Source organism: Rhipicephalus microplus, chromosome X (genome assembly GCF_043290135.1).
Source record: "Rhipicephalus microplus isolate Deutch F79 chromosome X, USDA_Rmic, whole genome shotgun sequence".
NCBI lineage: Eukaryota > Metazoa > Arthropoda > Arachnida > Ixodida > Ixodidae > Rhipicephalus > Rhipicephalus microplus.
The window spans coordinates 119,717,130-119,732,146 of record NC_134710.1 but is presented as its reverse complement, the minus strand read 5'-3'; the positions used below and the strand labels follow the sequence as shown (position 1 = coordinate 119,732,146).

Sequence of the window (15,017 nt, the reverse complement as noted above, 5' to 3'; positions counted from 1 at the left end):
ATAACTATGTTCCCAATAATATTACACAAGCACTGCACACAGACAATTTAGCACAGCAGCTGTGCAGCCAGAAATTTTTTTAAGAGCCAAGGTGGAGGGGGGGTCTAACACCCTCTGAAAGGGACACTAAAGTGAAACAATGATTCTGTTTAGATTAATGAATGGTACTCTGAAAGCTCTAATGACATCAATTTCACAATCATATGTTCATTATTAGAAGAGAAAATACAGGCTAAAGTTTAGTTTCTGAATATTGCCCCGACATCTCTGTGCACGACGTCCCAATTTTTTAAGATGTATTTTTCGTATTTTGGCCACATTTGCTCAACAAAATTTTTGAAACTTAGTATGTGAAGTCCATAGCACTTCAGACAACAATGTCCACAATTTTTACTGATATGTAGACACTGGTTTGCCGCAGCGGAGCAGTGGTTATGGCACTCAGCTGCTGACGCAAAGGTCATGGGTTTGATCCCAACTGCAGTGGTCACATTTCGATGGAGGCAAGATGGTAGAGGCCTGGGCACAGTGCGACGACAGTGCACTTTAAAGAACACAACATACATTAAGGCGTAAAGGAGTGCTGCATTATTCATTTTTTTCTCTGTCATCTACTTTTATGCTGAATTTTCTGCGTAAATATGCACCAATCTACTCGGTTTACCCATATTTTAAGACAAACCTTTGCGAAATGTGGTACGCCTACTTGACAAATCAATGCGTGTCCAGTGATCTTTGATTTCATGTAGTATACCCTGGTGGACTGCGCAAAATAGTCACGCCGAGTTCGAGTGTAATTGAGCCTCATATACCTTTGAATGTGTCACTCAAGCAACATCTTAATTCCTGTCTGTCAAAGATATACTTTTATAGTGAAGCTATAGTTTTCATGAAACAATGGTCATCCCTACTTACCTCATCCACATCTGTGCCAAATGCAACAGGGTTAGATATGGCCTCTGAAATTTCATTGGCAATCTCCTGCTGCTCCTGTACTTCATCCATAAGGTCATGCACCTTGTCAACATCCCTGAGAAAGGAAATAAAATTTTAAAAAATGCATGTCAGTGTGATATAACTACAGCTGAACCTTTATGTAAGAGTCATACTGTGATTAAGAGGTTTCAGTAGCATAAAAGTTGTGCACACCCAAAAGTTCCAAATCCTCTAATTATTTCATAGCTGCACATGTAATATTACAAGCGATTTTAGAAGCGATGCCCGGCAGTATGAGCACTTACTTTTGCACACACTACTACCACAACTACAATAAAATAATAATTGTCTTGAAATCACACAAGTTTGACAGGTTGATATTGTATGTCAGCGTCTAGAGCATAACACAAGCCAAGGACCGAGTGACAGCGGACGAGGACAGGAGCTGTCTTGATTGGTTTTCACACAGTCCGTATGTTTGAAACCCCAAAACATCATTGTGGAAGTTGAAATATCACTCTAGATGTCGAAATAGCACATGTCATGATCTACTGGGGAACCAAAGAGGGTCTAAGTAATGTTTCTCTCTCCTTCTTTTCCCCTTATCTGCTTGAGCATACAACACCGTGTTTAAATGTCTGTGCAATATATTCATTAGCTTTCTAAATTGCAAATGTTTCCATTGTATTAAAACTGCATTACAAAAGTATTTAATTAATCGAGGCAATATTATGAGCCTTTAAATAGAAGCATGAAGCGAAAAAAGTATTTTCTTTTTATTTAGAGACTTTCCTTCAATCAGGATTCTTTAGCGCAAGATTCAGCTATATTTTACATAATAGGAATATTTTACACATAAAGGCACCCTTTGCCACTTGGCACCATTTTTTGGTGCCAAGTTTACTCAGCCATACAAATCCCCCGTATGTATATAGAGCAAGTGTGAAGCTCAGCAAATACTGATAAAATATTTTATTTTGATATTAAGTAATTTTTCCCTCTGGTGCACTAACAGACATCGGCCCTAGCTTGATGTCAGGCTACAGTAATAATTCTGGTGACTTCCTGCACTAGTCAGGCTAGTTTTGATGATGTCCAGCACCAAAACTTCCAATATAGCCGCTTGTACATCATTAAAATATTCAAGATGACCATTAAATAATTTTTCCCTCAGGTGCACTTACAGACATCGGCACTAGCTTGATGTCCGGCTACAGTACCAGTTCTGGTGACTTCACACAGCAAGCAGTTGGGCTAGTTGTGATGATGTCCGGCATGAAAACTTCCAAAATAGCCGCTTGTACATCATTAAAACATTCAAAATGGCCGCTTCTATGTCACCAATAGAACCATGAAGCGGAAAACGTCAGGACGTCTTGCGCAAGCATGTGAGGAGGAGGAGCTCAAGCTGTGTTGGAATGTCAGTGAACAGTAGGATTCGAAACTAGGTTTTAAAGGAGTACTGAGACCTTTTTTCAAAGGCAAGTTTACTCTGCCATACAAATCTCCTGTATACAGAGACAGTTCTGAGCAAGTGTGACGCTCAGCAAATGTTGATAACATATTTTATTTCGATATTAAAGTAAATTTTCTCACAGCGCACCTACCGACATCGGCACTAACTTGACGTCAGGCTACAATACTAATCCTGGTGACTTCACGCAGAAGTCTGGCTAGTTGTGATGACGTCAAGCACCGAAACACAAAGAATGGTACTTGCGCGTCACCTTCACAATCATCTCGCGCCCTGCACTCATGCAGATACAGTCGTTCAGCGTACAAGTGAAGCGAGCTAGCAAAGTCTGGAATAGTGTTCATGCACGTGAGTACAATATATATACTTATCGGAGGGCAAAGAAATCATTTGATTTCGAATTTGTCGTGATGGGGCCAATATTTCGCCCTGTGAGGACTTGCCTAAGTGAAACGGGAGACAATAGATGCAAGTTCCACTGATTCCCGTCCGATCCATTGCTGAGGCAAGTGTGAGTCGACTGTGCGACGTGGCCGAGGCGGAGACTGAACACCAACCAAGCAGAGTTTACTCTGTTTACTGACCTTCCCTCCAGACACGTAGAAGTGCAACATGCAGTTGCTGACTGAGTTTGAATTGTCGACAAATCTGCGCCTTAAAAGTTATGCTATCCCAACGTTGTGCCCTTTTGCCGTGACAGTTGCCACACGTGCGTCGCGCAGGCGACGAGATGAAGCAGACGAACGAAGAGACTCCTAGCCGAGGATACATCACGAAAAGTTGCGCAAGCACATACTACTACCTTGTGGCACTGCTCATACAGTAAATCTGCGGCACGCTGCCCACACCGGAACATCGCGCAATATTTTTTTCCTGCGCACGCGACGAGTGGCTTCAATGCACAGCGGTGGAACATAATGGTGGACCTATGCATAACTCTGCTTCCTTAGGAAGCATATACAGTAACTCTACATGTCGTGACGTCAGGATACAGTAGGAACCGAAACTAGCTTTTAAAAGGATGATGTAATTAATTTTTCAGGGTGCACTCACATTTACCGGTACATTGTCTATGCTCACGGGGGCTTAACCGATCATTTGACAAAAAAAAACAATAGAATGCCCCTTTAAAAAATATACTGTAATTACGCCTTTAGGGTGTACTCATTTTTCGCAGTACATTTGCTAGACTCTTGCTTGGCCTTTCATTTGATACAGAAAAATGACGACTGAAAACTTTCGCATCAGTACTCCTTTAACAAAGAAAAACTGCCTCTTTAAGTGGGCTGTAATCATAAGAAGTTATTTCCTGAAATCCATATACACTTCCTAAGCTCAAAATAAACATGGCAGCCAACCAAGCCCGAGTGATCCCTACCTTCAGCTCAGCAACAGTGTGGGATTTGGACCACGAAGCTAAGGATGTGATGGTGTCATTTTTACCAGATGATATCGCAACAGACAAAAATCAACCTTAACGGTCAACCTTTGCAGTATCAGGTTTCCCAAAAAACAAAATGTTTATTTCACTTAGCAATCACAATGCAACTACACCTTTGCATTTCATTCAAAGTTGCCTTGGGCCTACTTGCATAAGAGAGATGGCCCCAACTAATGAAAAACAGCAGGAAACAATCAATATGTGTGCCATTGCAAGGAAAAAGAGATCAGCCTATTTGGAAAAATCATAAAATCAAGGGGTGGAAGGGGAAGCACCCACAAAAACTGGTTTCTTCCAAGGGGCCACAAAGAGAAGAATCTTATGCATTGTGTTTTACATATGTTTGTCCTTAGGGGGGCAAAGGAGAAGCAGACATGAATTTTGAGGAGACGTTTGCCCCTCACTGGCACCAATCATGGTTCAGTAACAAGTATCTTTCATCTCATCATCTTAATACATAAGGAGATGACAGGAACCTGAAGAATTACAGGCCGATCAGCTTGCTCTTCGTAGTATACAAGCTATTTACAAAGATAATTGCTAGCAGAATTAAGACAACATTAGAATTCAATCAACCAAAAGAACAAGCAGGATTTCGAACAGGCTACTCAACAATCGACCACATTCCTACTATCAATCAGGTAATAGAGAAATGCTCAGAATATAGCCAACCACTACACATAGCTTTCATAGATTACGAGAGAGCATATGATTCAGTAGAAATATCAGCAGTCATACAGACAGTGTAGAATCAGGGCGTCGATGAAGCATATATAAACATCCTGAAAGAAATCTATAGGAGATCAACTGCTACCACAGTGTTTCATAAAGAAAGCAACAGAATAACGAGCGAGAAGGGTGTAAGGCAGGGGGATACTATCTCCCCAATGCTATTTACCGCATGCTCACAGAAGGTTTTCAGAGGCCTAGAATGGGAACAGTTAGGGATAACAGTTAATGGAGAGTACCTTAGTAACCTGCGCTTCATGACATTGGATTGCAGACTAACTCGGGGGACGAATTGCAACTAACGATTACAGAGTTAGACAAGACGAGCAGAAAGATAGGTCTTAAAATTAATCTGCAGAAAACGAAAGTAATGTACAACTACCTCGAAAGAAAACAGCGCTTCGAGATGAAAATAGTGCACTTTAAGTTGTAAAAAACTATATCTACTTAAGACAAGTAATACCTAACCAGCTGAACCACGAGATTGAAGTAACTAGAAGAATAAAAATGGGGTGGAGCACATCTGGCAAGCACTCTCAAATTATGACAGGTAGATTGCCACAATCTCTCAAGAGGAAGATATATAAGAGCTGCATCTTGCAGGTACTTAGCTACGAAGCAGAAACCTGGAGTCTTACAAAGAGGGTTCAGCTTAAATTGAGGACGACGCAGCGAGCAATGGAAAGGAAAATGGTAGGTGTAACCTTGATTGATATGTGGGGTTTAACGTCCCAAAACCACGATATGATTATGAGAGACGCCGTAGTGGAGGGCTCCGGAAATTTTGACCACCTGGGGTTCTTTAACGTGCACCCAAATCTGAGCACACGGGCCTACAACATTTCCGCCTCCATCGGAAATTAGGTGTAACCTTAAGAGACAAGAAGAGAGCAGAGTGGATTAGGGAACAAACCGGGGTTAAGGATATCATATTTGAAATCAAGAAGAAAAAAATGTGTATGAACTGGGCATGTAGCGTGTAGACAGGATAATCGCTGGTCATTAAGGATAACTAACTGGATTCCCAGAGAAGGCAAGGGGGTTTAGGGGGAGACAGAAGGTTAGATGGGCAAATGAGATAAAAAGAGCACTGACATCAAATTTCAAGATTGAGATGTGCCCATCATTCGATCGCTTGGTATACATAGGCCTTTTTGGTCAAATTTGAATGGCATCCGTCGTGTGGAAGTTACTTTAATTCGATGTCAAGCAGCGTAGCAAAGCTAAGGAGAAAAAACGAAAAATAGACTGCCTTGCGACATCGACACTAGTGCTATATGTTCGGTGCGATACATTCCACAAATACCATCCTGAGTGACAATATGCTAGTAACAATGACATCGACGATCTGTGTTTGGAGCTGACTCCCGGCCATGCTCTCACTAATGGCTCTCCTTGCTGTGTTGAAGCGTACGTGCGATTCATCATGTTGCATCAACGATTCAGTGTGTGCTCCACAGCGTGAATATGATCATTCAGAGTGACACTACGTGCCAGAATCTCGGGGAACCACTGCGCAGTGAGAAGCTGCACGTCGAGGCACAGAAAAAACGGGAATTGCGTGGCGTTTCATGCCTTTCCACGCCACGAACCTCTACGCAGCCAGTGGGTTGGCTTCATAAGTGCCGATGGACAGAGGGACTGGACGCCTAAGAAGAACAGCCGCATTTGCTCGCTTCACTTTGTACTGAGCTGCTCCAGGGTAAATCCTGTGTTGGCGAACGAGTTGGGTTTCACTGGCAGTACAAGGCCCCTTCTTGAGGCCGGGGCTAAAGGGAGAGGAAAAGAACGAGTTGGCACTACTTAACCTAGCCAGGGGAAAACGCATGGAGGGGTTTTAGTCTACATCATCAGAGACACAGCTGGACTGACTGCACGTGCACTCCTAGCAGACGAAATGCCAGTGTTGGTAACGTCACCATTTTTTGTGAAAGCAGCACCAGCAGTGTAGCGGCCTCGACATGGCTGCAAGGTAGCGCTGACAGCGCTACAATTTGGCGGGCTTTCGACCCATTTTGAACCACATTTGATAGTGGATATATAAATCAATATTACTGATATTCAATCGTACCTCAGATGCCTTTTAGGTTGCGAATCGCTACTAAGGGATTGATAGCTTCTCGTTGACACAAAAATCTGGACATGAGTAAATTTGATGTCAGTGCTTCTTTAAGAAGTTGGCGGGTATATATTGGCACCAGCAAGCACAGGAGCGAGTTGACTGGCGGAACGTGGGAGAAGCCTTTGTCCTGCAGTGACATAGTCAGATGATGATGATGATGATCTTTCATTTTGAATTGTCAAGGTTTGAAATGTCCCATAAATCCCTGGGGCAAAGTGAGCCAATTTTGTGGATCTACACGCTCCCAAATAAAATATCTATGCTGTCTCTTTGCCTGTATAACTTACAGAACTAAAAGGTCAACCAGTTTAATGAGCAAAATTATGTCAATAGGAATTGAAAAAATGATGAAATGTTGCTTATGACCAACTCACATGTTCTCATGGGCATTCTTGAGGGCCTTTGCAGCAAGGGACATAATCTTGAGAACTTCTGTATTGGTGTTGGCATTTTCAAGCGCCTCTCGCTGATACTCGATAGTGGTGAGTGTGCCATCGATCTGGGTAAGCTGCTTTTCATACCTACGCTTCCGCTTCAAAGCAGCCAGGGCAGCTGAAGAAACACAACAGGACCCATTTGCACAGTGCGTAAAGCACATTTCTGAATGTCTAGCACCAGCCCTACATTCTACTTAAATATTCAAACACAAGAAATTTCAGAAAAAATCAAAATAGGATGTATACTTAACATCCTTATTATAGTTACCAAAGAAAGAACATCTTCAAGCGAGTGGAAGTAAATAGAAATAATATTCTTCTCCACTTATTGATGACACAAACAATATCTGCTACCACTGCTCAGCACAAAGCATAAGCACAAATTTACTTTGATATAGAAAAGCATGCCATACAATCTGTCACACAAAAGAATTAAAAAGCTACAAACCTTTGATATTGTAAACTCGCCTCAATTCACCTAGGGCTATTTTCACTCGCATAGAGAACAAGGACGTAATTAAGAAATTTCCCTCTACTTTAAATTACATAATAGGTGGTGTATTGCAAAGTTACATTGTCATTGTACATAAGTGACTCATCACTTACATTTAAGTTTACAAACACTTTAATGTATTCTGAAAACACCATGTTAACTCAAGTGAGTGACTTACTTTTACCATTAGATGACACTATAGATATAGTTAAATGGTAATAAGCAAACGATTCATAAAAAGCAGACTAGACAAACACTGAGCAAACTAAAGACGCTGCATATCACTTCAGTGGGAAAATGTTATGCAATACCATCCTTAATATTACTCTGAAAAACTAAATTCTTGACCGGGCTGATAGATTAAAATACTTAGGAGCCATCTTTAAGAACCACTAGCATTGGAAAAAATGCATTGACACTGTCTACAGTAAGTATTTACTGAGCTTGCAGTGCCAGGTAAAGATTACTGCCAGCCAACTGGATGCTTGCAACAAAAGAGTTCCAGAGCTTGAGGAGAGGCATTATGTCTTGGCGATGGATCACACAGTCATCAACGTATCACACAAAAAATGTCGAAGCCACCTTGTATGAGCTAAGCACGCAATGTTGAAGTGCTTCAAGAGCAATGTTCCCACAGGCTACGGAAACAGAAGCCCCCATCGCTGTTCCAAACTGCTGCTTGTAAAATTGTCCATTCACAAAATAAAATATGTGTTTCCCATGCAGAAGTCTAGCACCCAGCATAATGCTTTTGCATGCTCTTCATTGCAAACAAAGGACCCGTGGGCCATAACAGCCCGAAACAATCAATATATGTTTGTTTTTGCTTTGGAGAAGGCGAGTGCCTGTTTTATTTCTTCCAATGAACCTCCTTGCCTGATCCCAACCTTGGACTATAGACAGTCTGGTGTCATGAGCAAAGATATCAAAACATGCACAGCCAAGTAACTTGTAGTCGTACAGTGACGACCATGCACGCAACCATTGCTATGGCTACATGTGCACTAGTGCCCCTTACCACCTATAGAAGACAGACTTTAAGCTGCTATGCTAAGGCATGTTCCTGGCAATATTTCCCTCGTTCTTTGTTGGACTTACTTTTCTCTATTTCATACCCACCTAGGTTACTGCTGTGGGGTATGGGACCTAATTTGCAGAACCCAATGCCTATATTACAGTTACATACTCATGCTGTAAAAAAATAATATTCTTCTCTGCTCATTACCCTAGTAGTAATACACTTTAAAATGTTGCATTATTTTTATAGCTCTAAAATAAATTATAAAATTATGTGTTTAGTTCACTAAATACAACTTGCAAATTCCCACTAACAAACACCAAATACAACTTCCCAAATGCAATCTCCAGGCAAGCAAGTAAAATTAAGTTGAATCTCCTTTTTTAAAGAGAGTCTATGATGCACGATTAGAATTTTTGTTGCCATAACATAAAACAGAGTGCCTGTGAAAGGAGTAACAAGTGAACGTGCATGTAAGCACATCCCACCCAGCAAATTTAAATTAATAAGCTAAAACTTGTTCATGGTTATGTACATTGCTAACTTTTATATATTTTCTATGTTCGACCAGCCCCAAGTCACATACGCTATAGGTCCAAATATTCTGAATGCATTTTTATACTTGTATGTGTAAAACTCATTTTAAATTACACACACTGCAGTAAATCAAAACCAGCTTTTTCTCCAAATTAAGAAAATACAGTAATATGCTTTAACCAAGTGCTGCATACAAGGCTAAATATATTACATTGGCCGTGTTCACTGAAAAGAACTTTCATTGAGATAATGTACTAGCATTCTTCCATTCAAATCATGTTTTCAGTTGTTTTTCAATATACAAAGTTCACTAGTAGGCTATTAACCAATACAATGTTTTATTGTCTTGGCCTTTTTGTTAATTGACATAGATTTGCTTTTTTTTTTATTCAGCTTGATTCATGATTTTGTGACATGCTCAGCCTTCCGGCAGCAGATGTTATGAATTATGTAAAATGTCTTAATGTCACAGCATCAAACATGGGCAAAAATTGTAACTATAACATAAATTTGGGGTAAGAGGAGTTTTCGAGCTGTCATGGAAATGATATTTGCAAGACAGCTCGAAGTTTTAGGGTAATCAAAAACTAAGCATGTTGACAGCCGTTACTGTGGCGCTCCCACTCACAACTTGCAAAAAAATCTCGCTTATCAGTGACGAGTCTTTTCTTATTACGTCAGAGTTTAGCTCAACGAGAAGCGGCGACAGTGACTTAGTTTCACATATGGTCGCACTTGTCCAAGTATAAAGTTTCATGGGCTATTAAGATAAAAAAGAAATCACAGCGACGATCCGCTCACATGGTATAAAAACCCTAATACCTCGTTTAAACGCTCCTGGTTCGTAAACACGACAGCTGACCACCACAATGTCCACATAATAATGAAGCGCTTAATGTTTATTTTTTTTTCACCCAACCCGCAATTTGCAGTGTCCTCAGCAAAATGAATGAGAGGAACGCTCAGATGAGTGACCTCATTTTGCATCGGCTCCACCTTTCATACGGCTTCGCCCAAAGTAACAGCTGTAAGCTCAACATGAGGAGACGACACTGATTAGCCGTTAGCAATAAAAATAACTCGCTCCACAAGAGCCCCTTCCCGTGCAGGCAACCCCTTCCGTACACGTAGGACCACCGCTGATCGCATGAACCTGTTTCCGTATCAAAGGTCGTGAGTCATGTGTAGCTTGAAATGCACCGTTACCGGACGCATGAGAGGCGCTCAACCATGCAACGCTCAGCCACACGAAAACTACAGCTGGTCGTTCGTATTCTTAGGCTTATTATCTAACATAAACGCTACGAAGTACGCAATGACACAGCGGCGGGCGGCAACTGCGTCCCAAGCATCTTGACAACGCGATGACACAACACCAGCGGTACCCCCCATGTCGAGCCAATACGAAATAACCGATTAAGCAACACTTTACTTACCTCGCTTATTCTTCGTTCCATGCTTTTTGGCAGCTTCTAGCTCTAATTTGACTTTCGACTCAAGAAAATCCTGTTTCTTATTGAGCATTTCTTCGATCTCGCGCAACCTTTGAATCGCCTCGCCTGGCGAAGGCGCTTTCTCGCCAGCTTTTCCTCCACCGAACAATTTCGCGAAGAAACTCATTGTGGGATTAGTGCAGCTCCTCTGCTCGGGGATGGAAGTGGTGACACGTTATTACTACAGAGAAATAATCGACAGCTTTAGCGAAACCCGAAGTCTCTCAGAGGCACTCGACTCGCCCAAGGACTCTGCCTATGCTACACCTAAAAATTGCAGCCGGTACATTAGCCATAGTATCGTATACAATGAGATTTCGTCACCACAAAAAATTATGACGTAAATGTAAAACGTTTACATATACATGCTTTATTAATACATTATAACAGTCTATTTGTGGTTATGACTGAAATTTCATTTAGTAAACAGTACCAGGCACAATCAACTCTAATGTATTAAGCACTATATTTTTAAAAAACGTCTGCAAAAAATATACAATTGATTTATAGCTTAAATAACACCTATGTGCAAGGTTTTTCATCAATTTATTTTTCTTCAGCGTCACATTCGTCGCACGTTGATCTAGCCGTCAGCTTTTTCTTAAAGCAACGCCTCCTAGATTTCTTGTGCCTGCCGGATTATCAGCGGTCACTTGGAAAGCGGCGGTCGTCGAAACTACGGTGGTAGCGCCACTCAAGTAGGGGTGTCTACAAATAAGTTTTTACGTTTTTTGGAGCTTATATGCAACAAAAACACGTTAAAAAGCTTTAAAAAGGCGTAAACGTAATTATAATTTATGTCACATTGTCATTTAGCAAGCAAATTTTCTAATACAAGGTATCCTCTAAAATTAGTAGCAAACGTCAAAATTGCCGATCTCAAAGGCCAAGTACAAAGACCCTTACTCCTACGTAGGCAGCGCCGCCATAGATGACTGGCGTTTCGCGCTCATTCGGCAGGCACAGAAGCCACCATAAAAGCGTGCTTACACCCGGGTGGCGGGAGGCAGCATGAATTGGAGGCAGCCACGAAAAGTGTGTCAGCGTAGCGCAAGTACAGCGTAGTGCAAGCACGTGCGGGTCGTTGAGTCTTCGGTTTACGACTTTATAAAGCGTTCGCGACTATCCGAGTGGTCACTTATCTGTTCATTTTGCGTTGCTGTCGTAATGGATGCGTTCGACGCAGTTCTGTTTACGCAAGGTGCAGAAGCAAAGGTCTATAAAGGCACATATTTTGGAAAGCCCGCTATTTACAAGGAGAGGTTTGAAAAGAAATACAAGCACCCCAACTTGGACAGACTCCTCACCCTTGAGCGCATGCGAGCTGAAGCCCGCGCTCTGCGAAAGGCGAGAAGTGTTGGTGTGCCAGTGCCGCCCGTCTACTTTATTGACTTGACGTCGCGAATCATTGTGACCGGACTCATCGAAAATGCCGTGACAGTCCGCGAGAAAATCGTTTCTCTGGTAATAGAAGAACCGTCGTACCGCGCGGAAACCTTGCAGTTTCTCATGGACAAGATCGGCGAAGTTGTTGCACTAATGCATAAAAGTCACATCATCCACGGCGACCTCACCACTTCCAACTTGATGGTACAGCGTCGCGAAGCGGAATCACCTTTAATTTATGTGATCGATTTCGGCTTGAGTTCTATTAGCGAGGCAGTTGAAGACAAGGGTGTCGACTTGTACGTTCTAGAAAGGGCATTCCTGGGTTCTCACCCTGGAATCGAAGGCTTTTTCCCAAGACTTCTGGACAGCTACTCAAGAATCTACCCGGAAAACGCAGCGAACGTCAGGAAAAAGTTCGAGGAAGTGAAGCAGCGTGGTAGAAAAAGGATCATGATTGGTTGAACGCAAACAGGCTTGCAAGAAGAAGCTGTGCCAGTAAAGATAAATACTTTTCGCCTGCTTCCTATGTGTGCATTACGATGCACCTAGTGTGTTAAAAACTGTGATGAATAAAACAGCTTCCAACTGTTGTGGGAAAAGCTAGAAGCCAAGCTCTTTGATTTGATAAACTACAATGAGCATTATGTGAGTGCTTGAACAGGGAACATTTTTTTATTGTTTCTTTGTTCATCTTTAAATTACACTTTGTTGTTATATATTTCTGTGTAAGTCCGTGCACAGTGCTCAATTTATAAGTTATGTCTGCCCATACAATCACTAGACAGATTTTGCTGAGAAAACATGCTGTCCTAGCGTCCTAGTATTTCAGTTCTATTTGTCAACGCAGCAACAGTTAGTGTTAAATAGATGCTTGCACTGACGCTGTTAAAACAGCCATGTTGGAGCACCAGCATGTGTGAACGAGACATTTCAGATGTCGCATTAACGGTATCAAAATACCATATGCAGGTACTTTCATTACTCATGCCCAGAGGTATTCCTGCCACGTCGTCTTCACGTGGATGCAATTTGTTAGTAATCCAAGTTGCCATCGGGGAGTCCCTGTCCGTTTCAGAAGCAGTGTTGATGACGTCACGTGCATGCCATCTATATGAAGTAAAGTTAAATACAAAGCCTACTATTACTACAAATTTGGTGGAGAATAAATTTGATGCTAAGCACAAAGGACCTATTATTAAATCTTGCATTGTATTAACTGTCCATAAACTAGGATCCTAATGATTGTCTCTATAAAGCACAGGCACTTCACCATGCAGTGAAGCCCTAGGTTGTTCTGAAGGTAAGAGTGTCATCACAATAATTCTGCATAATAGACAAAATGCATCAAAATTTTACACTGCTCGTGCTTGCAGTACTGTAACTGAAGTGGCAGGGAAAGTCGTATTCATTCACAAATATATAGTAGATTCCAGGAAAACGCTAGGTGATCCGAGGTGACGGCTCTTGGGACTGTTCGCAAAACACTGAGCAGTAACTTACTTTCATCTTTTCAGAAATTATAAGTAAAAATGGATGTATTTGCGCATAAATCAATTCCATTTAACACGTAGTAAAGTCGATCAAGATTATAGACAACTATTTGCATGAGAAGATGTTCGCTCAGGAACTGCTCTACGAAGTTGTTATGGTACTCCACAGTGAGGTTTCAGCGACGCTGAAGTGGTTTCAACTCACTGAGGTAAATCTGGAAAACGTGCTGCTGCAGTGCTTATGTACATTTCATGAATATGAATGGTTGAATGTGGCTAATGGGAATTTTATACAGCCACATATTTTGACCATTTTGCTAGAATGGTCGCTACCATAGGCATACTGATTATGGCATCATAATAGACTTCTCTTTCATACCCCTTCCCAAGTACTACATGGTAGCCAACTGGAGATATTCTCTCGTTAACCTCTCCATCTTAGCCTTTCTTCCTCTGTCACTCCACGGCTTCAGTGTAACTACTGTATGCCACATGCCATACATGATGTTAAGATTGAAAGGTATGGTACAACAAGCTAACTCATGATCAGGAACTTCTGCTGCTGCACTGTGTACCAAGATGGGCCACAGCTGTTTTGCTCCTCTGTTTGATCAAAATTTGCATGTTTAAGTGTGCAGCCTAGATGACATTAGCCACCACTGCATGAGGTAATTGTTGAAGAGGTGAAACAGCTGCTCGAATCAGCAAATAATCAGCAGCTCCTTGAATCAGCAAAATATCATTGTATAAATATATTGTATCAAGACTGATTGTTGGCTTAGTTGGTACTTGCTTAAGGACGTACTTTAGCCACAAAATATCACAAACACAGAGTTGAGGAACACACAATGACAAGCACTAGCGGCTCTTCCAATTAAAGTAGACTAAGTTTCTTTACTCTGTGTTTGTGATATTTTGCGGCCCAAGTACTATGTCATTAATCATTGTAGAAGACAGAGCACACACACACAAAAAAACATGATTGAGATAAGACAAGATCTGTGTCATTTGTTTGTTTTTTCGCTGTTTTCTGCATTGATATGAATTACCAACATGCCCAGACTTTTCAAACCACATTCTCCACATTCTCGAGTGTATTCACTCGAGAATGTGGTCAGAAACCATGAGCACCCAGGGTACCACCCTTAGAGTCAATGGACAGAAGCGTCTGACGGACTATTCATTCCACCTTCTGGCTTGGGCAGTGCTTACACCCAGCTAAATCAGTTGCTAATAAACAACAGTTATGCATACATAACAGATGTCAAGTTGGTTACAACATTTTAAGGAACAATAATAAACTTTACCACAATAGAGCTAAACAGTATCAGTACTCCCAACAAAACAGGATTGTAATATGTACAGAAAGCGACAGACTGTCGTGTTATCATGCAGGCTGTTGCTGAGAAAGCTGGATGCTCCCTAGTGCCCTCTGTTCATGACGTTGTTCACCTTGTT

At 41.5% G+C, this 15,017-nt stretch overlaps 2 protein-coding genes across 3 annotated transcripts in view; one reads left to right on the top strand and one right to left on the bottom strand.

The window, feature by feature from the left end:
* shrb (charged multivesicular body protein shrub) overlaps positions 1–10,946 on the bottom strand; it is a 39,415-nt gene extending 28,469 nt beyond the window's left edge. For both annotated transcript variants that reach the window (XM_075877525.1, XM_075877526.1), the window contains exons 1-3: positions 10,624–10,946; positions 7,077–7,254; positions 916–1,030 (exon numbers count right to left, since the gene is read on the bottom strand). In XM_075877525.1, coding sequence (XP_075733640.1) covers positions 916–1,030; positions 7,077–7,254; positions 10,624–10,807 — 477 coding nt within the window. In that variant the 5' untranslated portion in view covers positions 10,808–10,946. The remainder of the gene's footprint in view (positions 1–915; positions 1,031–7,076; positions 7,255–10,623) is intronic.
* A 718-nt stretch (positions 10,947–11,664) lies between these two features.
* Tcs5 (TP53 regulating kinase) lies at positions 11,665–12,675 on the top strand. The gene has a single exon (XM_075877524.1). The coding sequence runs from the start codon at positions 11,848–11,850 to the stop codon at positions 12,529–12,531; it is 684 nt and encodes a 227-aa protein (XP_075733639.1). The 5' UTR covers positions 11,665–11,847; the 3' UTR covers positions 12,532–12,675.
* The last annotated feature ends 2,342 nt before the right edge of the window (positions 12,676–15,017 follow it).